The sequence below is a fragment of the Equus przewalskii genome, chromosome 1, assembly GCF_037783145.1.
Source record: "Equus przewalskii isolate Varuska chromosome 1, EquPr2, whole genome shotgun sequence".
NCBI lineage: Eukaryota > Metazoa > Chordata > Mammalia > Perissodactyla > Equidae > Equus > Equus przewalskii.
The window spans coordinates 127,522,799-127,549,717 of record NC_091831.1 but is presented as its reverse complement, the minus strand read 5'-3'; the positions used below and the strand labels follow the sequence as shown (position 1 = coordinate 127,549,717).

Below are 26,919 nucleotides of genomic sequence, written 5' to 3'. Positions count from 1 at the left end.
CCTTCCTCGACTTCTCTGTGTGAAGAACTCCTGCCCGCCTTGCAAGACCTGGCTCATTTGTGCCCCCTCCTAGAAGATGCCTCGTGCCAGCCTGAGGCTGATCTCTCAGCTGGGCCCAAGCTCCTGCAGCGTGGGGTCTCACCTCTGCCTGGAAGCTGCCCTCACTGCACCAGAATTGGTGGCTTATGAGATTTCTGTCCCCATGGTGGAGCCCCTGATGCCCTGCCCCACCCCCATCTCCTCCTTGTGCCCAGCACAGGGCCTGCTGAGCTTCGTGGAATTACTTGGCTGCTGAGGATATTCAGACTCTGCGACTAAGCCGTGCCCTGTAGCTGGTCTGTCCTGAGTTCCTGGTTCCCCAGCCCCTTGCCTTCCATCCTTCTGCCCTCACTGGGCACCCAGTTAATGTCTATACTCAGCCTGGAAACATTTTCTTAACAACAAAAAATAAATAAATAAATAAAATCATAGGTTAAAAATCTTGAGCAGTAAAACGGCAGATGACGTTGTGTGGGCAACTTCCCAGAGGACACAGAACACACATCTCCTGAGTGGGTGGCCTTATAAGGACAGGTTCAGGAGGAGAATGGGCAGGAGGCAGGCCACCCGCCAGGAGCAGGGGAGGCTGGGGTGGGGGTGGGTGCCCCACGGCTGGGCTGGGAGTGGAGTCAGCAGGGGTGCTGGCTGGGACTCAGTTCCACAGGGGGAGCTGGCAAAGTGCCACCGCCAGAGGCCCTCATTGGGTCCTTTTGCCTTCACTGCCATTATCACCAGCCCAGGCCCTGACCTGCTCTCAGCCAGCTGGCATGCTGGCCCACGCTGCCCAGCCTAGGGCTGGGAACCCTCCTGCCCCAGGACAGGCCATTTCTCATTCTTCTTCACACCTTCCTGACTCCTGGGCCCAGTGGGGCCTGGCCCCCAGCTGGTATGCAATAAAGGTTTGTTAGGTGGAAGAATTAGTAAGTAAATGGTTCTTTGGTGGCAGTTTTGCTCATCAAATGGGCTTCAGCACCTGGACCAGAGGGACAGTATCTTCCCAGAGGGACCAGCACAGGGCTAGTGCTTAACAAGGGATCTGGTGGTTAAGTGGGCCCTGCCCTTGAGTAGAGCTGAGCAATCAAATCTTGCCCCACTCAGGATCACCCTTGTCCCCAGCACAAAGGCATACATACTCCACAACTCCAGGCTTTCACTCCCCCTGAGGACACTGGGTGTGTGTATGCATAAGAGAGAGAGAGAGAGAGTTTCTGGGAGAGTCCTGGTTGTTGATGCCAACGTGTCTGGGAACAAAGACCTGGCCCTTAGGATCAGAGGGTGAGGAGAAGTCTGCACCAGCAGGTGCCACACTGAAGGAGGGGGCTCCAGAAGCTTCCCCAACCCTTATTAGGAAACACTCTTTCCAGAGCTCCCTAAAGCCCTAATCATCCTCTTGGTGACTCTTAAGAGACAGAATGGACAGTCAAATGAGATGAAGAGCTGGGAGGGCCACCCTTTCCCTTTGCCAGCTTTTACTGGACCTAAAACCCCATCAGTTCTGAGCCACTATTTGAGTTAAGCATTGCCCTCTCCCTAAATCCTCTTTTAAAAGGTAAAGAACGTTCCCTGCGGGGGCCGACCAAGAAATTCTCTAATCGCCAGCTAAGACGGGGACAGGGCGGCTAGAGGTCAGAGTGGGGAGAAGGGCGCTGAGAGGAGAAGAGGGTCCGGGAAGAGGAAGCTCCTGACTTCTCCACTTGATCCTTGGAGGCCAACTGTGACCCGAGGGTGCGTGCCCCTCCACCATCCCCAGAGTGGAGGGTCAGGGCCTGAGGAGCTTCTGGCAGCCCCTCAGCTGGCGCTGCTCCTGGTGCCAGGAGAATGTTGTCAGCTGCACAAGGCTGACTCAAGGTGAAGCAAGAGCCTCTTTCACAGACGTGAAAGAGGAGCAGAGCCAGCTGTGCCGGCTTGAGCCTGGTGAGGACCCAGCCTTGCCTGAGACCCTGACCTCTGGGTAAGGCCTGCTCCTGTCATTCCGTTCCAAAATAGAAATGTCCCCTGTATAACGGACAATGCAAAACACAATAAAACTCCCTTCTATGACTGTCTGAAATTCCACCGTTAGTCATATATTACTTTGGGGTAAGCATTGCCCTTCTGTGGTAGGCTGCATAATGGTCCCCAGAAGACGTCCAGGTCCTAATCTCTGGAATTATGTTACCTTACATGGTAAAAAGGACTTTGCAGATGTGATGCAGTTAAGGATGCTGCAGTGGGAGATTATCCTGGATTATCCAGGTGGGGCCCAATGTAATCACAAGGGTCCTTTTAAGGAGGCAGAAGGGTCAGTTAGAGAGAGGGCGATGTGCACATTGCCCTGGGAAGGCGACACACAAAGAACTTGAGATTTCAGCCTGAAATCATTTCTGAGACGCCCTCCTCCCCAACTCCCTTGTTAGAGTCAGGGGACCTTCAACCTGCTGGCTCTGAGCCTCTGAGGGAACATGGTGGGGATAGAGCAGACAGAGTATAAGGGGACAGAAGTGAGAGCAAGAACTGAGGCAGAACTTGCTTCATTCTGCATCCTTGGGCCAGCCTTGGTTCATCACCTGGATTCCCGACTCCACCATCCTTCTGGCCTCCTTTCCCAGGGTCATCTTGTCTAGACTTTGCCTTCGGGTAGCTGAGTGTCTCATCTACTGCTGTTTCAAGGGACTACCAATGCAGCCACCTGACTTTTAGTAGTAGCTGTAGAGATTGTCCTCTCAGGCGGCACTCCCAGAATCCTCTGCTCCAGCCACCTTCTTAAACTCTGCTGACCAGAGAGGCTGAGTCACTGGGAGAAAGGTTCTCTCAGGTTTTCTGAGTTTGAGTATAAATACTAGAGATTTATTAATCATAACAAAGAGGAGGAGGAGGATCAGAGTAAAGGCAGTAGTGATTATAGAATAAGGCAGGGTATAAACATGTATAAATAAGTAAATAAATACTAGATGCCATGCCATAGCTTCCTGTGCACTATTCTGTTCAGTCATTCCAATTGGGAAGTTTTAGTATCTATATTTGATGGATAAGGAACTGAGGAACAGAGAGTTTGTGACTTTCAAAAGGTCACACAGCTAGTTAGTGACAGGGCTGTAGTTTCAGCCCAGATCTGATTACAGAGTCCATGCCTTCAACTACCACACTATTCTACCTCCTAAAGAATATTTTAAACTAACAATGTGCCCACTGATGTCTCATTTTTAATCAAGCAATAGTTTTCTAGGGATGGGAAGGGTTGGGGCAAGTGGGAGAAGGATGGGAGGAGAGGTATGGGGGAGGGACCTGCGATGTGAATGAGGGGCCTGCCAACTTGTCACCTCTAATCAAGGGGACTTAATAGAAGTGGCATCCTGAGGGATGTTCTGATACCTTAATCAGAACATAAGAAGCTTTGGATTTACCATTGCCTCTTAGAATCGAACTTGAATTGTACTGTCTTTTCCAAGTGTTTTATTTTTGACCAACTTTATGCCTTCTTGCTGATTTTCTCAAATGGTTTTGCATTTCCCACAAGTTATTCAGAGCAAGTTTTAAGGCCAAAGAATATTTTTAATGTGATTTCAAGTTGGCAGGCATCAAGGCTTAGTCGAAAACACCCTGGGGCTGGATGAGCTTCAGCAGGCCTGGGTTTTAGTCCCAAACTTGCTGCTCAGGCTGTGCAGGCATGCAGAAGTCCTCGCTACATGTTCAGATAAGGTGTCTGGTTTGAAGCCGTGAGAGAGGTGGAAGATTTTGTTTGTTTGTTACGGCCTCAGCTCCAGGTCCAGCCCTGTTTGCTGGGTGGTGAGGGCTGAGAGGTTTTGATTCTGTGGTAATTGCCACAGGTCTTTGCACGGGGCCAGCTGGGAAGGGCAGCATCTTGGCTTGTGACCTCCGCTTGCTTGAGTCAGGGCAGCTCCAGTAACTGCCCTCGATCCCTGTGGGCCTTCAGAGGGTAGGCCCAGGGTGTCTGGAGACAGCTCTGATCCCAACCTGCTCACTCCCCAAAGGAGGAAAAACTGACATAGAGTACAGATTGTCAGAGCAGAAAGGGGCCCAGACTGGCTGGTTCTCGGGGTCACACACACTAGCCATGGGCCCGTTATATTGAATAAGAATCCCCAGAGATATTGGCATAAAAACAGACACATGGATCACTGGAACAGAATAGAGAGCCCAGAAATAAATGCACACATAGATGGCCAATTGATTTATAACCAAGGATCCAAGAATATACACGGGGAAAGGACAGTCTCTTCAATAAATGGTGTTGGGAGAAGTGGACATGCAACAGAATGAAACTGGACAACCATCTTACACCATACACAAAAGTGAACTCAAAATGGACTAAAGACTGGAACGTAAGATCTGAAACCACAAAACTCCTAGAATAAAACACAGGCGTAAGCTCCTTGACATCAGTGTTGGTGATGATCTTTGTAATCTGACACCAAAAACAAAAGCAAAAGTAAACATGTAGGACTACATCAAACTAAAAAGCTTCTGCACAGCAAAGGAAACTATCAATAGAATGAAAACGCAGCCTATGGGATGGGAGAAATATTTGCAAATCATGTATCTGATAAGGAGCTAATATCCAAAATATATAAAGAATTCATACAACTCAACAGCATAAAACCAAACAGCTCGATTAAAAAATGGGCAGAAAATCTGAATAGACATTTTTCCAAAGAAGACATACAGATACCCAAAAGCTACATGAAAAGATTAATCATCAGGGAAATGTTAAAGGTCCCAGGCCCCACTCCTGGATAATCTGATTCAGAACGACCAGCTTGGCAGCCCCTAGGAATCTGTTTTGGTTTTATAAGAAGCTCTCCGGGGATTCTTTTTTTTTTTTTTTTTTTTTTAGGAACCTCAGGGAAATGCAAATCAAAACCACAACGTGATATCACCTCATACTGTTTGAATAGCTATTATCAAAAACACAAGAAATAACAGGTGTTGGCAAGGATGTGGAGAAAAGGGAATGCTTATGCACTGTTAGTGGGAATGTAGATTAGTGCTGCCAGTATGGAAAACAGTATGGAGGTTCCTCAAAAAATTAAAAATAGAGCTACTATATGATCCAGCAATTCCACTTCTGTGTATTTATCCAAAGAAAAGAAAAGAAAAACACAATCTCAAAAAGATATATGCACCCCCCTGTTCACTGCAGCATTATTTACAATAGCCAAGACATGAAAACAACCTAAGTGTCCATGGATGGATGAAGGAATAAAGAAATTGTGGAATATTATTCAGCCATAAAAAAATAATGAAATCTTGCCATTTGCAACAATACGGATGGACCTTGGGGGCATTATGCTAAGTGAAATAAGTCAGGCAGAGAAAGACAAATACTGTATGATCTTTCTTATATATGGAATCTAAAAAACAAAAACAAACCAAGCTCATGGATACAGAGAAGAGATTAGTGGTTGCCAGAGGCAGGAGTTGGGGAGTGGGAGAAATGGGTGACGGGGCAACAACAGCAACAACAACAACAAAAGAAATTAAAAAAAAAAAAAAAGAATCCCCGGAGAGCTTCTTATAAAACCAAAACAGATTCCTAGGGGCTGCCAAGCTGGTCGTTCTGAATCAGATTATCCAGGAGTGGGGCCTGGGACCTTTAACAAACTTCCCAGGGAATTCTTATGGATAGCAGCCAGGTCCAATCTCTCCACTTTTCCTGGGGAAACTGAGGCCCAAAGAGGCCTTGAGCTAGTCATCAGCAGAGCCAAAATCAGAAATTAGGTCTTCTGACCTGCAGTAAGATGTTCTTTCCACACCAAGACCAGGAGCCTACAGGACCCAAAAGAACTGCCCATTATTTATTTATTTTAATTTTCTTAAAATCAAAGTTACTAATGCACACAGTTTAAAGAGTCAACTACAGGTAGTTTTACAAGGCTTCTTTGAAAAAACACAAGCTCTTCATCCACACTCCCCCATCTGCCCTTCCCCACAGGCAACCACTTTCAACTCTTTCAGCTGAGTCTTTTGGTATTGAAAGAACAAGAATGTCACCCCAAAATATGCCTCACTGACATAAAAATTATTTTGAACAAAGGCAATTAAGAAGCAGCAAATGCAGGAAAAGCTCTCTGTACCCTCCCCTTTTCTGCCTAAAAGCAGGATGTAAATTTTCCTTTTCTGGAGACATTCTTACCAGCCCAGAGAGGCACCAGAGGAGTCTGCAAAGGAACCTTACTCCACCAGTTCCCACCCCTGTGTTTACCTTCACACCGTCTGCCATGCTTGGAACCTAAAACTGTTTTCTTTTGTCCTAGCATTTCTCTACAACCTTACTGTTCTTTGTTGAAGATGCTATATAAGCTGGAGTTCTAAACTGCTGCTTCAAGTTATTTTTCATTGGGGTTTCTCCCGCATAATATGTACTGCATGCATTAATTGTTTTTCTCTTGTTAACCTGTCTTTTTGTTAAAGAGCCCCAGCTGGAAACCTCAGATGGGTAAATTTGGCCTCCCCTGTGTATTTACGCACACCCTTGGCATCGTTTGCATTTTTACAACGAGCATGCATTGCTTTGTCATTCTTATGTGGTCTTAATAATGCAGTTAGAATGGATTGCCAGGTCTGGCACAGGACTGGGAGGCATGGGCATTGCGGAGGCCCCAGGGGTCACTGGGCGCAGGCCACCAGCTCCTCCAGGGCTGGCTCGCGGCGGTTGCTGTGGACCAGCAGCACCTCCTTGATCCGGTCCTGCTGGAAGCCCATGTCGCTGAACTGTTCCCAGAGGCGCAGGAACTCCCCTGCCTGAGGAAGCGGAGGCAGAGAGGGCGCTGGAGACTCTGCCCTGGGCAGCCCCTCCCTTGTGCCCACTGTATCTACTCCCAGAAAGCTGTGGTTCCCCTGAGGCCAGGTGAGCCCGATCCTGGGCAGCACCTGCGTTTTTCCTGTCCCTCTGGGGTGACATGAGCTCGGACCTCCCTTCCTGTGCCAAGAAAGGAGGCCCCCGCCTGGCCGCTGGCTCCGTCCAGACCTTACTCCCTCACTTCAGCTCACTCCTGACTTCCTGTGCTTGGGCGCTGGGGCAGGAACAGGAAGGCTGAATACTGGTGCCCAGAGGATGCACAGCCTCGGGTCTCTGCCCAGGCCCCCAATCCTGCCCAGTTTTCACACAGCGTAGCCTCCGCCTTCCTTCTTCCTCTGACGCCAGCGCTTGAAACTTCCCTGCTTCTCCTCCCTCCTTCCTCGTCACCATCTCTCCCAACCCTCCGTCCCTCCCTCAGCCTCTGTGAAGGGCTGCTCTGCCAAGCCTGGGCCAACTGCGGATTGTGGACAGGTCATATCCATCAGGCACTTAGAATGCACTACTGGGCCCACAGCTGCCTGCACTCTGGGTTGCCAGGTAGGTAGCGAAGTCCCTGAACAGAGAGTTCAAGCATCTTTGTGCTGCTCGTGGCTCCTACCTGGGTGTCTGACAGAGTGGACATTCAGTAATGTTTGTTGTGTTGATTCACTTCAATAGCACAAAAGCCTTGCCTCCTGTTTCCCTCCCCACCTCTTCCCCGCACCCTCCCCATGCTTCATCTCCCTGGGCCGTCTCCTTCTCCCTAGGGCTGAGCAAGCAGGCTATCTCCTGATGGCCCCCAGGCTGGCTCTGGCACTGGTGCACCGCTGCACACCAGGCTCTTGTGTGCACCCCATCCCTCCCTGCCTGGGGCCCGGGCAGGTGGCCCTGCTGACCTGGCTCTCAGAGAACTGGAACATCTCCATGGCCTCCTCCACCACTTCCTCCTCATAGCCCTGCTGCAGCAGCCGGTCACAGGCGCTGAGGTAGCTGAGAACCTGGGCCGGAAAGGGGCAGAGAGGGAGGGGTGGTAAGAGGAGTGGCAGGGGCAGCAGATGGGGTGGGGGAGGCACCCCGAGGGCCTCATCAAGGCCTGAGCTCAGGCCAGGCTGACTAGGCAACCCACCACACACAACATGGCCCCAGAGACCCCGTGAGCCAATAGAAGAGGGACAGAGGCCTCCTCTGGGGACAGGCAGATAGCAAGTTCTCACCAACTGTCCTAAACTAGGGGCTGGAATTAGGAAAAGGGCTGTCAGGGTGAGCTAAGGTGTTCCCAGAACCTAAGTGGGGAGTGGGACAGGCCTGAAACACAGGGGTCTCACCCCCACCCACCCCAGCCTGCTCACCCTCCCTGGTGAGCACCTACCTGTGTGAAGGTGCCTCCTCACCCATCCACACCTGTGCACCCCCACCCCACCCCCAGACACATACTTCCCTGCCATCCAGGACTCGTGAGCCCCTACTAGGCAACAGTCCTGCACCCATGCTAGAAAGGGCCAGGGCATAGACGAGGATCCCACAGCCTGGAAACCTGTTCCAGTCACTCCCAGTGTGGTTGTTAGGGGCTCTGCCCTCAGGATGAAGAGCCACCTCCTCACCAGGGCGCACAGGCTGCTCCTGCCCCTGTCAGGAGCCTCTGCTCCTCTTCAGTCCTCCCAGGTCTCAGCATATCCACTCCCTCGGCCAAGGCCAGCCTCACCCCTCTTCCCTGGGGAGCCTCTCTGCCCCCTGTCTCCACTGGGTGCTGTGCCTCGTGCTCCGATAGCACCCTATACTTCCCCTATCACAGCACATACAACTTTGTAATTGCTCTAACTGGCTCTCTCATCCACTTGTTGCTAATCTTTCTCTCTCTTTTTTTTTCTTTTTTTGCTTGAGGAAGGTTAGCTATTTTGTATGTGTGTCGCTGCCACAGCATAGCTGACAAGTGGTGTATGTCCGCACCCAGGATCCGAACCTGCAAACCCCGGGCCGCCAAAGCAGAGCGTGCTGAACTTAAGCATTACGCCACAGGGCCGGCCCCCTAACTTTTTGCTCCCCGAGGGAAGGGTTGTGTCAATCTTGTTCACCACTGTATCCCCAACACCCAGCATGGCAGGTGGAAGGAGCTCAATAAATGTATGCTGTGTTTATAAAGTGAATTAAGAACTACCTTCAAGGAGCTCAGAGCTTAGTGGGGGAGATAAAACAGATACAGGAAAACATGAGTACCAGGCAAATCAAAGCAGGATTTATAGGGAGTCAGCTCCAAATGAAGGCTCAGACCATAAGAATTATGGGTGTAAGTGGAGAAGAAACAGATTGGGTTTCCACAGACCTTCAGAGCTGGGCAGAAAGCATGGATCACATAGACTAATGGTTTTCAAACTGTTTTGGCTTCTGAACTGTCCAAACACCAGGAGGCTTCCACACTAACAGGAAGGTCGGAGCTGCTCTGGGAGAACTGGGCTCAGGGGCAGGGATCCCAGAGTCCAGCGCTCCCACCCCAGGACACCTAGACCTCGCTCTGAGCACATTTGGAAAACCACCCAGCCAAGCCCTCCTGGTGCACTTGAGGAAACTGAGGTCCAGGCAGGGTGGGGGGCTTGCCCAGGGGTCCAGGACTAGGGCCTAGACCACCTGACCTCTTAGCCCCTGCCTTGTCCCTCAGAGAGATGCTAGGGCTTTGAGACGGCTTGAAAGTAGACAGAGTTCTGAAGTTGAAAACAGGAGCAGGGGCAAGGGCAGATGGGAGAGGCCCCCATCACCTCTTGGTTCATCCATAGCAAAGGTTCTCGGCCGCGGCGCTGACTGCAGCTACCTGGGAGCTGTAAAAGCACTACACATAAACCACTGATGCCTGCCTCCAGAGGCTCGGATTTATAAGTGGTCTGGGGGGGCAGCCTGGGCACCGGGGTTGTTATAGCTCTCCGAGTGATTCTAATGTGTAGCCAAAGCTGAGTACCACCCACTCAAGGGACGGCCGACCTCAATCCATACCAGTGGATCCCATGCCAGGTTGCATATCAGAACCCCCTGCAGATCTTTTAAAATGACAGGCCCTTGGGCACGACCCAGATCCACTGACTGGAACCCTCGAGCAGATCCTGGGAATCTGCATTTGTCAAGATTCTGCTGCTTGGTCAGCTTTTAGACCTATGGGACTGTAGAAGCCAGCAGGCCTGCCTGTGCCCCAGGGTGGGTGAGGATGTCACCTTCAGACCCCAGGATGGGGCCCTAGAAGTCATCGATGACAAACACATATTCCCCTTCCATTCTGTGAATAGGGAAAGTGAGACTCAAAAAGGGGCCCTGATACGCCTGGAGTCCCACAGCAAATCTGGGCCTGGCCTATGGACCTTCTCACATGCCACCCATGTATGTCCTGCAGGTGGTCAGTGGGCACATTGATCATTGTGAAAGGAAGGAAGGAGTGATGGGCAAAGCTTATCTTTTGTATCTCCTCCTTTCTCCCCAGCTCTTCCAAGTGCCCTGTCTCCATTACCTGATGCCTTCCCTCCTAGATCATCTGCCGTTTATCTCTGGACAAAAAGGGTTTACTGTAGTGTACATGTTTCAAGGGGAGAAGGAATCTGAACCCAAAGGAGTTGCTGAGTTAATGGTGAAACTTCACGGACTACAGGGAATCCTAACTTGATGGGGAAGATAGATGAAGTCATCCAATGGCCCCCTCAGAGCCTGGCTCCTGACTGCCCAGCGGGGAAGAAGGTCACCTAGAGATCTGGCAGGCCAGGCAGGTGGTCAGTGTACATCTAGAAACACAGCTTTCCTGATGCCATGGGACTCTTCCAGCCCACTCACAGGGAGGCCCGTGCCCATGCCTGCTCCAACTAATCTTCAGCCCTCCACAGTGGTGGCCTGAGATCTCAGCCTTGTCACAGGACCTAGAGGGATTGGGGGGCATGTCAGAGCCCCTACCATGGACCTGGTCCCTCACAGTCCTCCTGGCCAGCTTCTTGGCCAAGGTCCTGGCTTCCAGCAGCAGCTGAAAGTGGGGGCAACTTTAGATCTACTCTTAAACCTCAGATCAGCCTGGGGCGCTGCCCTAGAAGGTTCTTACGTGGAGCATGAGAGAAAAGCACTGTGCAGTAAAGATTCAGAGTCAAACCAGCCTGGCCTCAATGCTGGTTCTGCCTTTGACTGGTTATATGAACCTCCCTGGCCTCAGGTTCTCATCTGCAAAGTGGGGACAGTAATAGCAACCTTGCAGAACTGAGAAGACCTAATTGAATACTCTCAGATTGAGGGCCTGACACAATGAGGGTGTTCAATAAATGTTAGCAACCCTCCATGTTAGCCACATGGGGGTCACCACGTTGGAAGTTTTCCTCCAGGACAAGGCATGGACTAATGAACCCAGAGTAGAGCAGAAGCAGGAGCGGGTGGGGAAGGGGACTGGGTGCATTCCTCCACCTCCTCAACCCGTCAGTAGCACAGCCTGCTTCAGCTGCAGTTTGAGAGTCACTCCTCTTCTGTCACTCCCTTGGCCAAGAGCAGGCAGCTCTAGACCTCAGGGATCCAACATATGGCTGTCATCAGTGATTATGGAGAGGGTGTCCAAGCCCTCTGGTGGTGGGGGGGCAGAGACAGAAAGGAATACGTTCCAACTGCCCTGGGACCTTTCAATACCTGCGGCCCAGCTTTCCAACCACAAACAGCCCCAGGGTTTAGAAAACAATGTGAAGGGGGATGTTACATTCAGGTGGGGGAAGGCGGGCTTCACACAATGGCATTTGATGTCACCTCCTGCAGTTGCTCACAGTCCTTCCACGCCACCCTTTTGCTGTTGGGTCATTTATAAAATTCTCAGCTCAGCCCTCAAGGCACCCTCAATCTGCCCTCAATTCCCCTTTCCTGTCTTATCTGCTACCAGCCTGCACCATGCACCTTCTACTCCAGGAAGACTGGTCAGATCAGGGCCTCCCAAACACTTCCTCGCTGCCTCCACTCCTTTGCTCACACTGTTCCTCTTGCCTGGATTATCATTCCTTCTCCTTCCTTCACATGCAGGTCTTCTCCATCCTTGAAGTCTGTCAAAGCCTGGCCCCTCCATGAAGCCTTTCTTGATCATTGGAACCTCCTTGTGGTAAATTAAGAATGGCCATAAATTCTTTGCAGCCCCTTCCATCAAGAGGTGAAGCCTATTTTTCCCCCCTTTTAGTCTAGGCTGGTCTACGACATGCTTTGGCCAACATAATGAAGCAGAAGTGACCACGTACAATTGTAGCCCTGGCCTCCGGAGACCTTGCAGCTTTCACTCTGAGAACCAAGTAGACTAGCTTGCTGGAGATATGTGGCCCAGTTGACAAGTATCACCAGCCACTGGACTGTGAGTAAGGCCATCTTAGACCATTCAGCCCCAACTGAGTCTCCAAACTATAGCCACATGAGAGACCCCAGGTGAAACTAGCAAAAGAACCACCCAACTGAGTCCACCCCAAACTGCCAACCCAGAGAATCATGAGCAAATAAACGGTTGTTGTATTAAGTCACTAAGTTTTGGGGCAGTTTCTTACCCAGCAATGGATGACTGAAACAGCCCTGTAGCACTCACATCCTTTCTGCTCCCAGGTATCTTCTCACTAGCACCTCTCTTTTGGCACTTAGGGAGCTCTCTCTTTTCTGCAGGTGCTTTCATATTCTTGGCTTGAACTCGGGGTAAAGACCCGGTCCCAAATCTTAGAGTGGCTAGGGGTGCTACCCTTTGAGTGTCATCATGAGTCTCCACCCTTCTTTCAATAAGAGTGCAGTCTTTAAGAAGAGAATCTGGGTGTGGTAGACTTTGTGACACACCTTCCAGATCCCCCTTCATTGAAAGCCTTGTTGCTCCAGATGCTGGGAGAGCTGGTAGACACGCTTAAGCTGTCTGCCCTTTCAGGGATTGCCTTAGCTGCGGGGAGCCACTTCTCTTGTCACCCCTTCCCACATCCAATGACTGACTGAGGCAGGGGTATAAAGGCCTGACCATCTCAGCCCCACTTTGGACAACTCTAAAGGGCCTTATATACTCCAGAGCTGTGGGGTTGGCTGACAATGTCGTTGGGCCTACCAAGCTCAAATTCTAGCTCTGCCATGCCTGCCTCTGTCCCTTCCCTCCCATAGGAGTTGATCCCAAGGGCCTCCTTAATTAACATCCTGCATGCCAAACTCCATCTGAGTTTACTTCCTGGGGAACCCAACCTACAACACTGGTTTTTGCATGCCTTGGTTTCCCCCATAGCTCCTAGATGCATCTAAACACCCAAGAAGTGCCCAATAAATACTGTTGACTAGATGGATGGATGGGTAGATGGAAAGAGAAAGAGATGGATATGTGTATGGATAAACTGTTCATTGAAGGAAGTGGTTAGAGCTGTGCCATCCAGTAACCAGTAGCCACAGGGGGCTATTTAAATTTAAATTTTAATTAGTTACATTAAATAAAATTAAAAATTCAATTTCTCAGTCACACTAGCCACATTTCAAGTAACCACATATGTCTCGTGTCTACCATATTGGACAACACAGGTATAAAACAGCTCTCTCATTACAGAAAGTTCTATTGGGCAGCTCTGGAGAGATTCTTGCCTCCCCAAATGTCCAGCCTCCTGTACTTGGGGCAGAGACATGGGACAGGAGTAGAATATTGAGATTCCCTAAGTGGGCATGGGGATTCCTGATAAACTCCTAGGGAGAAAGTAGCATTAGGGTCTAGAAACTTGCTCACAACCTTCAATAATTAATGTCAGGCTGAGCTTCTGTCTCCAAAGAGAAGGAAAGAAAACTTCTTCAAGTGAAAGATAAAAACCACATGGCCACTCACTTTATTCCAGCTCCACAGCCACCCAACTCTGGGCCCCCCACTCACCTGTCTCAGGCTTTGCCACCCCGTCTTCTGCAGAGCCCCGATGGCCCTGTGCAGGGGATACCCCAGGGCGATCACTGGCCCGATGAGATCTTGTTCCTCCTGGCTCAGGGCAGACAGCAGGTCAGCAGAATCAGGGTGTGATCTGTGGGTGCTGAGAGGCTGGGGCGCCCCCCCAGGAGGTGGCAGGCAGGTATACGGGCTGAGAGACTGAAATACAGATAGGCTGGATATGTCAGTTACCACTGGAGGTGACACGTGGCTGGGCAGGACATTTTTGAAGGTGGCTTTGCATATACCTTCTATATAGAGTGTAGGGGCTAATATTGTGGAGAGCTTGGAGTCCCGCAAACCTGGGTTCAACCCCAGCTCTCTACTGTTTTCTCAGTTTATTCATATGTAAAATAGAGGCAATCATACTAGATACCTCACAGGGTTGTTGAGAGGCTTAAATAAGACAATGTGAGAAAAGTGATTAGCAGAGAGCCTGGCATATAGAAACTGCCAGTAAACTTTAATATTTCATTTATTGCTTAGAACAACCCTGCAAGAGGAATATGATAGGTCCATCCTATTATCCTATTTTATAGACATTGAAATCAAGGTTCAGAGAAGTTAATGACCTCATAAGCAACACACATTTGGGACCTGAACCCTACTTACAAATCCAGGGTCCTTTACCCCACACCTTAGTGAGAGGGGACCAGGAGTGGATCCTCCCAGCCAGACCCTCCTTCTTGAGTTCAGCTGGGCTGTGACTCGGCAGGACATGGAGCAGAGTAGGGACTGGGCACAGCTGTGGTGCTGGGGAGACCCATACAGACCCTGGATGAAGGAGGGTGGCTTGAAGGCATTTCAGTTGGTTTGGCCGGCATCACTCCTAACCCATCCCCCATGAAGCAGCACCCATTTGCCAACCCTAAACACACTGCCCTGTCCCCTCCTCCTTGGGGAAATCCCAGCTGCTGCCCTGGCTCCTGGGGCAGAGTATACGTGTATGACATATGAATTCCTCACCCATCCCCATCTTCTGAGAGATGAATGATGAGAGATGACCTTACCCTAGGGTCTGCCCTTTACCCCTAGAGTGGAAAATATCCAAATTTTAGGATCTGAGTCTACTCGTGTGACCTTGAAAAATATTCTTAGATGCTCTCTGCCTCAATTTCCTCTTCTATAGGCCATCTGCCCCATCCCCTTCATGGGATTAAATTTAATCTGGACCAGCAAAGAGCCATCCTTGCATCAACACCTGGTCCTTGATGTGGGCGTGGTTTGTCCAGTTTACAGAGCTTCTTCTCTGCGTTGCTCTAAATGCTGTGTGAGGATTGCTGGCCCATTTTACAAGTAGAGAAGGGATGGCTCAGAGCAGTTCAGTGACTTGCCTAAGGCCACACACCAGCAAGTGGGAAAAGCCAGACCTCGAGTCTGTCTTTTGGATTTAATTTCACCTTGGCCTTAGTCTGTTGCGTCTCCTGGCCTGACTGTGGGGTGCTGGGGGCAGAAAGCTGTGCCCAGCTGCCACCTCCTGTTACCAATCCTGATCCCCTCCCCCCCAATGTGTTCCGGATCCAGGTTTTGTGGAGTTTGATACTTACACAACTTGGACCTCTTAAAGAGAAAAGACACAATTATGAATATAAAATTAGGTTCAAGGCCTTGGATGGGGAAAAGTGAGGGGCCTGAGGCGTAAGCTTCATTGGTTTCACCGTAAGTTCACTTCTGCTCCCGTTCTTCTGGGCGCAGGTGCTCGGTCCTGAAGCCTTCCCAGCCCGCAGCAACCCTCACCTCTCTCTCAACGCCTGATTCCTCCCGCGATCCAGGGCTGCCCTGTCCCACACCCGCTTGGCCAACTCTCCTTGTCCTGTGGTTTTGACCTGGTCTCTTCTAACTCAGTGTCTGGCAGGAAGTAACGGTACAGTGAACATTTCTTGATTGATCCTCCAGCTAACTCATCCTACAGCAAGTCTTGCCCCGTGGGAAGCCCTAGATTTGAGTTGCATTCATTAATTCAACAGACGTTCTTTGAGCACCCCCTACAGGTCAAGTCTGCTGCTGGGTGCTCTGGAAACACAAATGAATACATCCAGGCCCTGCCCTGAAAGATTTGATGTTGTACGGGAAGAGATGGACAGGTACTGGATAACTACAATTATTGCGACGCGCGCTGTGATAGAGGCAGAGCAGGCACTGGGAAACAGAGGGAATGGGGACCTCTGAGCAGGGAATATTCTAGGCAAAGGGCCACAGGAAGGACAGGCCAGGTGTGAGCAGGTAGAGGGAAGGACAGGAGCGCGGAGAGGGAGGATCGAGGCTGCTGCTCGGGCCGGGGACCCAGACTGTGGGGGCCTCGGGGCTGAGCTTGGCGGAGCGGGCAGGTTCCTTACCGCGACCGTGGGCTTGTGGCTCCGCAGCGGGGGCATGGCGCCAGCCGTGGAGGGCCGCGGGGGCGGCGCGGGGGCACCCAGGAGCGGCAGCGCGGGGCTGGGGGGCGGCGCGGGGCTGGGGCAGAGGCTCAGCGCCCGGTGGCGGATGCGGTGCAGGAGGGCGCGGGGGCGGACGGCCAGGGGGCCCTCAGAGAGCCGCCGCCGCGCCCCGGCCAGCTCCGACCTCACCCCGCGCAGCACGTCCAGCGAGCACCCCCGATGACCCGGGCTGGGGCCCGCCGGGGAGCCGGGCTGGGAGCTGCAGGGACCCGGCTCCTCCTCGCTGGCAGAGGAGGTTTCTTCCTCGTCCTGGTCGTCGTCGTCCTCCTCCTTGAGCGGCTCCTCGGGTCCGGCCTCAGGGCCTTTGGCTGGGGCAGGCACGGACACCAGCTCGTGTTCGGGGCTGACCAGCAAATGCCAGGCGGGAGGGGCTGACGCTGTCCCTAAGGCATCGCACTGCAACGGGCAGGGTCCCCGGACGACAGCCTCCACCCAGAAGAGCGTCCTCCGCTCCAGGCTGAAGTCGTGCTGTGGAGAGAAGGTGACAAGAGGCTGGGCCGGGCAAACCAGAGCCCAGGGGGTGCTCACCCTTACCCTCTGGCCTCCAGGGACCCTGTTCAGTGGAAGCCTTGCTAGGCCTGGACAGCTTCCTTTTCTGAGCCCCAGGCATCCATCACAGCCCATCCTCACCCTCAGTTTTAGCTACCACTGGGGTGGATGGATAGCAATAGCAATTTAATGGCAAACTCTGCATGAAGGACAAAGTGAAGAATAGGTTAATAGAATGAAATGTAGTGAAATCCAATATCGAAGTCCTTTTGCCATTCAGTATGTAATTGAACAACAGCGCCTTAAAAAATTTCTCCAATAAAACTTGTTCTTACTAAAGAAGCTTTCACTTGAGCCCAGCATCACTTGCCACGGAGCAGTCAGCCTTGGGGGCCTGCCCATGCACACAAACCTCCCTGTGGATCAACAGCTCTGCCCCTCGCCCCTTCGCTGCCATCCATGGTTACTTTGGGGCCCAGGAAATGTAAAAATCGCTAATCTTTATTAAACTCTACTCTTAGTAGAGTTCCTATTATTCCTATTTGAAAATTATGAAAATAAGGCTCAGAAAATTTAATTTGCTCAAGGTCACATTGGTGGTGGGTGGCTGAGCTGGGATTCCACTGTCCATCTGACTGTAATGCTTGCTCCACTATGGATCAGGCCATCTCTGAGAGCAATCAGGAGCCCACATAAATAATCTAATTTGAGAGTTTATAAGTGAGGCAAAAATAAAATATTCTTGTTGCCTACCTTTAAAATTAAGAACCAGAAATATAAAACTCCATTAAAAAATATAAAAATTTGAAAAAGGCAATTTCCATGCTGTATGATGGCCAGTTAAGGGAGAGAGAGTCTGGGGAAGTGGAGTGTGTGAGGGAAAGGGAGGCAGAAAGGCACAGACACGGATCACAGGTGCTGTGCCCTCCCACCCCTGACATGAGCCTATATTGGGGAGGAACATAACGTAGCTCTTCCAGTATGGCTCCCTGACAGAGGTCGGGACTGCGTCTTATTAGCCTCTCTATCCTCAGAGCCCAGAGCAGGCCTGACACAGTGTGTGAGCCATGGGACATGGGGTGCTTCAAGGGTGCCTCCAGGGCAGATGTGCTTTGGGTCTGTGGAATAGTAATCCCTTCTAATGTGCCCCAGGTAACTGCATTTTAACAGAGAATTCTGGAGATAGTATCTTAGCCCAAAGAAGTGATTCTAATGGTGGAATTTTAGACATGGCAGCAGGCTGATAGAGAAGAGAGGAACTGGGGCGTCCTTGCAATGACTCTCAGGCATTCCATATAGGCAGCCTCCCAGTCATCCTAAGCTTAAAATAACACCCACTAAATAATGACTATGACCAGGCCACCAGCCATCTGCATGAAACCCCTTTTCCTCTTGGGTTATTTCCAAACTCCCTAGAATACACCAGAGCAGGCCTGGCTGGCCTTTAAAATCAAGGAAATTCCCCATGAGGCTCAGCCTCAGGCCCGCAGACCCAGGGACAAGGAGACAGATAGACAGAGAGATACACTTACCATAGAACCCAGCAGAAGCTCCCTGCAGGCTGGGACACTGAGTTCTGGCCCAGGGAGGGGCTCTTTGCCTATCACAAAGCCCTTGGGAACCTTGAAGGGGACACCATCCAGGGCATTCATTCTGTCAGAGGAGCGTGGAGATGGCTGAGCAGGGCTGGGGCAGCCCGTCTGATGGCAGGGACAGAGCGTAGTCCTAGGACCCAGCTCAGGCCTCAAAGAGCCTCAGTGCTCTCCTGTGTGGGGGCTTAGCTGAGCCCCACACAGCCAGGAAGGAAAAGGTGAAGTGGCCAGTGCTGCATAAGGGAGGAAATGAATGAAAACCAGAGCATTCAAACTGACAGGAATTGACTATTTCATGTTTAAGTCCCAAAACGTGGTCTACAACACTAGTTCTAAAGCATTTTATCAAAAGAGTTTTCACCCAAACGTTTAAGGAAGAAACATCAAGTTACACAAAGTCTTCCATAAAAGAGGGAAAGAAGGAATATTCCTAACTCGTTTTGGTTTCACCACCACCTTGATACCAAACAAGAAAATTAGATGCCAATCTCTCATGAGCATAGATGCAAAAACCCTAACAAAAATAATTATGGATAGAAAAATATAACACTGCCAGGTTGAATGGATTTCAGGAGTGAGAGATTGGCTCAACATTCCAAAATCAATCAATGGGAATTAAGATAAATGTCAATAGAATAAAAATTAAAAATTATATAGATATCTATCTCCATAGATGCCCCAAAAGCCCTTGATAGCATCAATACCCATTCGTGATTTTAAGAAACAACAAACAAACCCTTTTATCAACTTAGGAATAAAAGGGAATTCCCTTAACCTAATAAAGAATATCTCTGAAACCTCCAAAGCAAACATCCCACTCAATGGTGAAATACTGAAAGATATCCCTGAGATTGGAAATGATACAAGGATGTCCCCATCATCTCTTCTGTTCAACATTGCACTGGAGGTACTAGCCTGTGCAAAAAGAGAGGGGAAAAAATAAAGTATAAGGATTGGAAGAAAGAAATAAAACCACCATTATTTGTAGATAACAAAGTTATATGTAGAAAATCCAAAAGAATCTGTGAATAAAACTCTTAGAATCAGTAAGTTAATTTAGCAAGGTCATTGGATACAAGATTGACAAACCAAAATCAATTATATCTGTATATACAAACAACAAACCATGTAAATGTTTTTTGGGTTTTGTGTATGTGTGTGAGGAAGATTGTCCCTAAGCTAACATCTGTTACCAATCTTCCTCTTTTTGCTTGAGGAAGATTGTCCCTGAGCTCACATCTGTGCTAATCTTCCTCTATTTTGTATGTGGGACGCTGCCACAGCATGGCTTGATGAGTGGTGTATGGGTCCATGCCTGGGATCCAAACCCAAGAACCTCAGGCTGCCAAAGTGGAGCACGTGAACTTAATCACTACACCACTGGGCTGGCCCCGTGTAAATGTTATCTTTTAAAAATTTCAATCGCTAATGAAATTTTTTAAAGATAACATTTATATTAGCATCAACTACCTAGGACTCGATCTAACACAAGATGGATAAGACCTCTACACAGAAAACTGTAAAAGATTAGATTAAGTGAAGGAACATACCATGTCCTTGGATGGTAAGACTCAACACTGTAAAGATGTCAGTTCTCCCTGAATTGATTTATAGATCCCACATATCAAAATTCCATCACATCTTTTGGTGTAAATTGGCAAACTAATTCTAAAATTTAAATGAAATGCAATGGGCCAAGAAAGGCCATGACAATCTTGAGGAAGAAGCAACACAGTTGGAAGATTTATAGTCAGATATCAAAACTTACTTTAAAGTTATAGGAAAGAAGACAGTGTGGTACTGACATGAGGACTAAGAGACCAATAGAACAGAAAAGAAAGTCCCAAAACAGATCCACACACATATGGATCCTCGATTTATGACAAAATTGGCCCTGCAGAGCTGCAGAGCAGTAGGAAAATGAAGGTCTTTTCAATAAATGGTTCTGGATCAATTGGATATCCACCTAGAAAAAAAATCTTGACCTCTACGTCACATCATCACAAAAATCAATTCCAGGTAGACCATAGATTTAAATGTGAAAGGTAAAATAAAGCTTGAAGATAAAATAGGAGAATATTTTCATGGCCTTAGAGCAGGCAAACATTTCCTAAACAGGTTACAAAAAAAAGACTAACCATAAAGGAAAATACTGATAAATTGGGTTACATTAAATTTAAGTGCTTCCATTCATCAGAAGATGCAATTAAGAGAGTAAAAAGCAAATCATAGAGGAGAAGACATTTGCAGCACATGTGTCTGACATATGCGATATATACAAAGAACTTCAACAATCAATAAGAAAAAGACTCGATACAAAAATAGGCAAAAGATTTTAACAGGGACTTCACAAAAGAGGATATCCAAATAGGCAATAAACATATAATAAGTTATTATATTAGCGTCATTAGCCATCAAGGAAATGCAAATAAAACAATGAGATGTCACTGTGCATGCACACGCGCACACACACACACACAGAGGGATGGTTAAATTAGAAAGCCTGACACATATCAAGTGTTGATGAGGATGTGGGACATCTGGAACTCTCATGCACTCTTGGTGAGCAAGTCAATAAGTATTACTCCACAGTATCTACTAAAGCTGAAACCTACGAATTAAAGACTCATTCACACATAACTTCTGGACCTTTTGGCTAAGATCGAGTGTAGCATCTGTTAGTTTCATAATATTCGCAATAGTCAGGGATTTTTAAAAAATGTATTTTAAACCATATTAAATAAAGATTCTGTTGCCTTAAAAAGACAAAACTCATTTATACAGAATTCAAGCTCAATGAGACTGCCTATAATATAGACTAAAATCTAGACTTCTGACCGAAGTCTGGCCTTTTGCAAACAATCAGGGCTTACCAGGGAGCCTGCACCAGGGAGGACCCCTGGCTTAATACAGTGTCATCCCTCTGGGATGGTGCAAAGCCCTGTTGCTACGGGTCACTGGGGTCATCCCCACGCCCACACGAGAGCAGCAGGTGAAGAAGTAGAGCAGGTAATCCGAGTGCAGAGCGGTCACACGGGGCCAGATGGGCAGATCCCTTAATTCCCTCATCTCTGCTGTCTGCCCCTCTCTCCGGCGTCTTACTGCATGTAAGATTCAAGAGGCTTCTCCACCCCATGCCCAGAGACAGTCTCCCAGCACATTGGGCGTGGCTCGTTATGCTACAGGATCAGACAGGTCCCAGTCTGATGAGTCAGGTCCCTACCCCACCAGCCTATTATGGGGGATCCTGAGGTTAGGGAGTTGTAGGCGACACAGGAAAGTGAGCAAGTTTTGGCATTCTCAGATTTATCATTCACATTTTCAGCTATTATTGGAATTTTGAGCTATGGGGAAGGACCAGTTTTCTTAAGACTCAAGTGAGAACTGCCCGTCCACTGAGCAGGTCCAGAGCCCTCCTCCTCCTCCTTCACTTCTGACCCAGCATCTGCATCCTAATAGAGATTCTCTACTCAGCTCTACAGCTGCTTCTGGAGTAATTTAAGAATCTGAGGATTCTGGAAACATGTCTCTTAAGAATAGCAACGGCTATAGTGTAAGACATGATCTAGTTAGAACATATTCTAAAGTGACAGTCACCTCTATTAAATACAAAACGAGACGTATAGATCATTAAGTGATGATATTCTTCAGAGGAAAAGGAGGATTCTAGGCCGTATGGGAGTTGGAGAAGCTTCAGGAAAGATGGGACTTGACCTGGAGCCTGGAGGGTAGGGGAACAGCCTGTGAGCAGGGAAAAGGTGGGGTGGAGAGCGTAACTTGAGGGAGCAGAGGCAGGGCAGACAAGGGGAGACAAGGGGAGGCAGAGGGGGAGACAAGCTGCTTGGCTCAAGTAGACAGCTTGTGCTGGGAAGGAGTCTGCAATAAGACTGAAGAGGTAGACTGAGGCAGAGCTGGAGAGGGCCCTGAACTTTAGGCTGAGTGCTGATTCCATTCCCCAGGCAGTGAGAAAGCCCAGAAGGGGTCTGAAAGGGTGGAGTGAGGGACAGGGAGCGGGGATATCAGGAAAGCCAGCCTGTGCATTCAGCAAACTGCATAATCCAGGACCCCTCCAACACAGTCTGTGGGTCTGCGCCGGTATGGCTGCATCTGAGCCTGAGGGTGAGGGGCGGGGTAGGTGGGGGTCTTAGTAATTGGTCTATGTGGAGCCCAGGCAATGACATTAGTATTATTTTTCAAATGTCTCCACTAGACTCTCTAAATGACTTCATCTTTTCCCGTAGCTTCAATAATCTATGTGCCAATGACTCACACATAAAATTCTCCAGTTTTCTTCTGAGGTCAAACTCATAAACACATCTGCCTCCACGGCATCTCCTCCAAGATGTCTCAAGGGCGCCTCAAACTCAACAGATCCAAAGTGAACTCCTGGTTTTCTCCTTCCCCAAATTGCTCCTCCTCCCCCAGGATTCCTTGTCTCAAGGAATGTCTAAGGTGCACAAGCCTGGGACTCATCCCCCACCCTTTTCTCTCCTTCACCGCCACCCATCTCAAATCCTTACCACGTTTCTCTCTTGAATCTCTGGAATTCAGCTATTTTGTGCTACCTCCACTGCTACCATGGGAATCCAAGCCCCCATTATCTCTCACTTGGATAATTGGTGTCCATGGATTCTCTTGTGCCCTGTTATTGTAATTCTGCTCCATACACTGGGACAAAAGTTCTCATTTCAGAACAGCAAACTAAGCCATTCCTCTGCTTAAAAGCCTACAATGGTTCCCAGCTACTCTCAGAATAAAAATCAAGTTCCTGACGAGGGCTTCCAAAGCCTTGCAGTGTCTGGCCCCTACTCCCTCACCTCCTGTCTTACTCTAGCCATGCTGCCTTCAATTGCCTTGCTTTCTTGGCCAACACAGGGCCTTTGCATATGCCATTCCAGATACTTGCTATGCTCTTCTTCCCTGTCTCTTTCTCATTTGTTAATAGCTGTTCATTCTTCAGAGTTCAGCTGAAATATCATTTCCTCAAAAAAGCTTTTCCTGACCCCCTAACTTGGATAGGTCCATCTAGTACAGTGGCTTTCAAGATTTTTTCTTACTGTGACCCACAGTATGAAATATGTTTGACTTTGTGACCTAGCATATACATATGTAAACTGAATAATGATAATTCTTACCCTTACTGTATGATAGATATTTTCTATTATTTCACCTAAATGCATTACAGAACACTCAGTTTGAAAAAAAAAGGGCCTAGTTAATCTTATAGCACCATACCTTTCCTTCAAAGTACTCAGTACATTTTTTATGATTTTTGGATTAATATCTATCTCCTTCAAAACCTGCATTAGGGAGTGTTTGTTATTTTGCTCACCATGACAGCCCTTGTACTTAGCAAACTGAGCCTCAAAAAGCACTTAATATTTGAACAACAGAAAAGTATAAATTTGTGACTAAGCACTTTTTCTTTGTAGCACTTATCACAATTATAACCGACTCTAATTATCTATATAATCATTATGCTTCTCTACTCTAGACTCTAACTCCAGGTGGGCAGGAATCCTGTTTGCTCCTTTTTATGTCTCCAGCACTTAACATTGTACCTGGCAAATGGTAAATAAAAATCATTTCTCAAGAACACAGTTCAAATCTTGGGATCCAGATTCTGGCAAGCATGAGTTAACAAGGTCGAGAAGTGTGTTCTGCTCTGCGTAGTTACGCACTCTACCCCCAACTGTCTCAAAGACTTCAATCTTTGCTTCAGAGACTATGAGAAACCCAGCGTATTCAAAAAGGCAAATGAAACCTGCTTTGGAAACAAATTCTTCACGGATAGCCAGAGGTGGCAAGTCAGGAACTACTGTGTGGGGGCACCCAAAAGTAAAGAGTTAATTATAGGAGAATAGCTTATTGGTTACAAGCACTAAGAAAAAAAAAAAAAGATTTAGGTGGAAATGCCTCATGTAATCTCTAGTCCCTAAAATATATCACTGCTAATACTTCATAGCATTCACATTCCTTCTGTATATTACATATTATATTTACCTGAATGGAATGAGACATACTTTGTACTTACCTTGTAATTCCCAGGATAGCTTCCCTATGGACAAAGCATGGAGAAGTGAATTGCTACAACAGATGGTATACTCCCAGCTAAGCTTCTTGATAAATCCTTGCACGAAAGTCACATGGACATAGGAACATGAATGGTTTTAGAGTGATTAAGTTGGTTGGCTTGTAGCCAATTCTTTGACGTCATAAACTCAGCCACATGGGCTGAATACTCTTAGTATTTAACATATAACTGATCTCTTTATTTCATTTTTGAATCCTCCCTATATTTACTGATTTCTTAAAAATAAATGCTTTTGTTAGAGTTTCTCACAAATCCAGGGTCTCCTCTACTGGGAAATAGGATAAACAATATTCCTGCATATATATGACACGATGAATCAACACATTTCTGGATAGTCTTTGAATGAGTTTATTTCCCTATTTTCATTAATTTATGTTCAATATATAGAGAATTTAGGTATAGGTGTAAAAAAGAGATGATTTAGAAAAGGGCTGAAGGCTCAACAGAATGGTAATTCCTGGTTCCGACTCAAAGGAATAAGAACTGACTAACAATGACCAGCAATAACAACGAGCACCCCTATTGTGCGGATTGTGACCTAAAAATACCTTTTCCACTGAAGAGGAACCAGGGTCGTGGAGAAATGACTGCTTCCAGGTCTGGGATAGGAAATGTGCACAATAAACTTGGAACAGAATATGGGGTTTGAATGGGAACTCATGAGCTGAATTAAAGAGGCTCCCACTGGCCAAAGGTGAGGCAATCAATAAAGAAAACAGTACAATGGGTTGAAAGACAAATATATTTAGATCCAAGTTTGCAATGATACTTAAAAACAAAATTCACTGGTCATCTTTGGAGGATGTTAGGTAACCAGCTCATTATTTTGAAAACTAGTAAACAAAGGAAATTACATATTTCTTTTGCCTTTCCTAAACAAATTGTACCCCAGGGTAACCAAACAGTTGATGAGAGGATGCTTCTCTTTCTAGAAGTATTCCAGCTAATAATTAAAGAATGGCAGAATTAAACCATCACTATTTTGCAACCCCAAATGTATGAATCTAGGTCTTGATTATCAATGGCTGCTAAGATCACAAAGAGACAATTAGACATTAGTCTTCCTGAAGGGAGTACACACCAGGTCTCCGAAATATTCTTGCCAGAAAATTCTAACCTAAATGTGATCCAGCCTCTAGATGAGTGCTGTCTGAGAAATATGTGAGCCACATATGTAACTGATACTATTTTTTTTTTTTTGAGGAATATTAGCCCTGAGCTAACATCTGCCAATCCTCCTCTTTTTGCTGAGGAAGACTGGCCCTAAGCTCACATCTGTGCCCATCTTCTACTTTCTATGTGGGACACCTACCACAGCCTGGCTTGCCAAGCAGTGGCACGTCCGCACCTGGGATCCGAACCAGTGAACCCCAGGCCGCCGAAGCGGAATGTGCACGCTTAACCGCTGCGCCACCGGGCCAGCCCCCACATATGTAACAGTACATCTCAGTTCAAACTCAATTTCAAGTGCCCAGCATGACGATACACACATGTAAAAACTTTAGAGCCTTCGGGGTTTGGAAGTTGACAGCTCTGTGAATCCAAATCTCTCCACAATCAGACAATCAACTTTCTCCAAATCACACAATCAACAAGGAGAACAAACAAAGCTACACATAACCAAGATTTCAGCATTACAAGAAGACAAAGAATACCATAACCTTCAAATGCAGGTTCATAACTAAACACCAAACTTCAACCTAGCTCCTTCCACTACTGAAAGCCTTTAGAAACAACTGAGTGAAGTGGTAGGTTTTTTCAAATAGAATCTGGTTATTTCTGCCTTCACCCCCTAGACTAACGGCATTAAATAAACACATATTGGAAAACAAACAAAACAAAAAAAACAAAACTCAATTTCAAGTGCCCAAGAGCCATACGTGGCTACCATATTGGACAGTACAGCTCTGTCTAACCACTAAATTATAGGAAATACAGGAACAGAGGAACATCCTATGATAAGGATGCAATTAGCAAAATCGAGACTGGGAATCTTCAGGAAAAAAGGAGTTGATTTCTTCAAGTAATAAATTGGAAGGAAGAGGAGAGGGGAAGAGTGCACAGGAGGAAGCAGGAGAGAGATCTACAGATTATCACAAATTTAGGAGACATCAACCAACAACAATGCGTAGATTGCATCTAGACCTTGATTTGAACAAAGTGTAAAACACATTTACAAGATAAGGATATTTAAACACTGAATGGATATTTGACAATATTAAGGAGTTATTAATTTCTTTAGGTGTGATAATGGTTAAATTTTGGGTTAAATTTTTAAAATATCTTTTAGAGCTACATACTGAAATATTTATGGATAAAGTAATACAATGTCTGGGATTTGCTTCAAAATAATCCAGAGTGAGTGGTGGGGGTACAGATGAGAGAAGATTAGCCATGAGTTGACAATTATTTGAAGCTGGATGATGAGTCCATGAAAAAATCATTACACTATTCTTTTTACTTCTGAATACGTTTGAAATTTTCCACATTAAAAAAAAAAAAAAAGACTGTGGGATAAGATTACAATGACACTGTCCATATTCTCAGAAGTATAATTCATTAAAGACACTACTATAAGTCTTTCTTTCTAAAAC

At 47.5% G+C, this 26,919-nt stretch overlaps 1 protein-coding gene across 2 annotated transcripts; it reads right to left on the bottom strand.

Moving 5' to 3' along the window:
• Window positions 1–5,821: 5,821 nt before the first annotated feature.
• On the bottom strand, window positions 5,822–18,428 carry UBAP1L (ubiquitin associated protein 1 like). Of its 2 annotated transcripts, XM_070577164.1 has the most exons (5): window positions 18,172–18,428; window positions 16,052–16,618; window positions 13,668–13,874; window positions 7,714–7,815; window positions 5,822–6,780 (listed from the first exon to the last, which is right to left on the bottom strand). In XM_070577164.1, exons 1-5 carry the CDS (start codon window positions 18,289–18,291, stop codon window positions 6,646–6,648), a joined length of 1,131 nt encoding a protein of 376 aa, XP_070433265.1. In that variant the 5' UTR covers window positions 18,292–18,428; the 3' UTR covers window positions 5,822–6,645. The 2 variants fall into 2 exon arrangements, with proteins under 2 accessions (XP_070433265.1, XP_070433260.1); XM_070577159.1 differs by lacking the exon at window positions 18,172–18,428 and having other exon boundaries at window positions 16,052–16,876.
• Window positions 18,429–26,919: the final 8,491 nt, after the last annotated feature.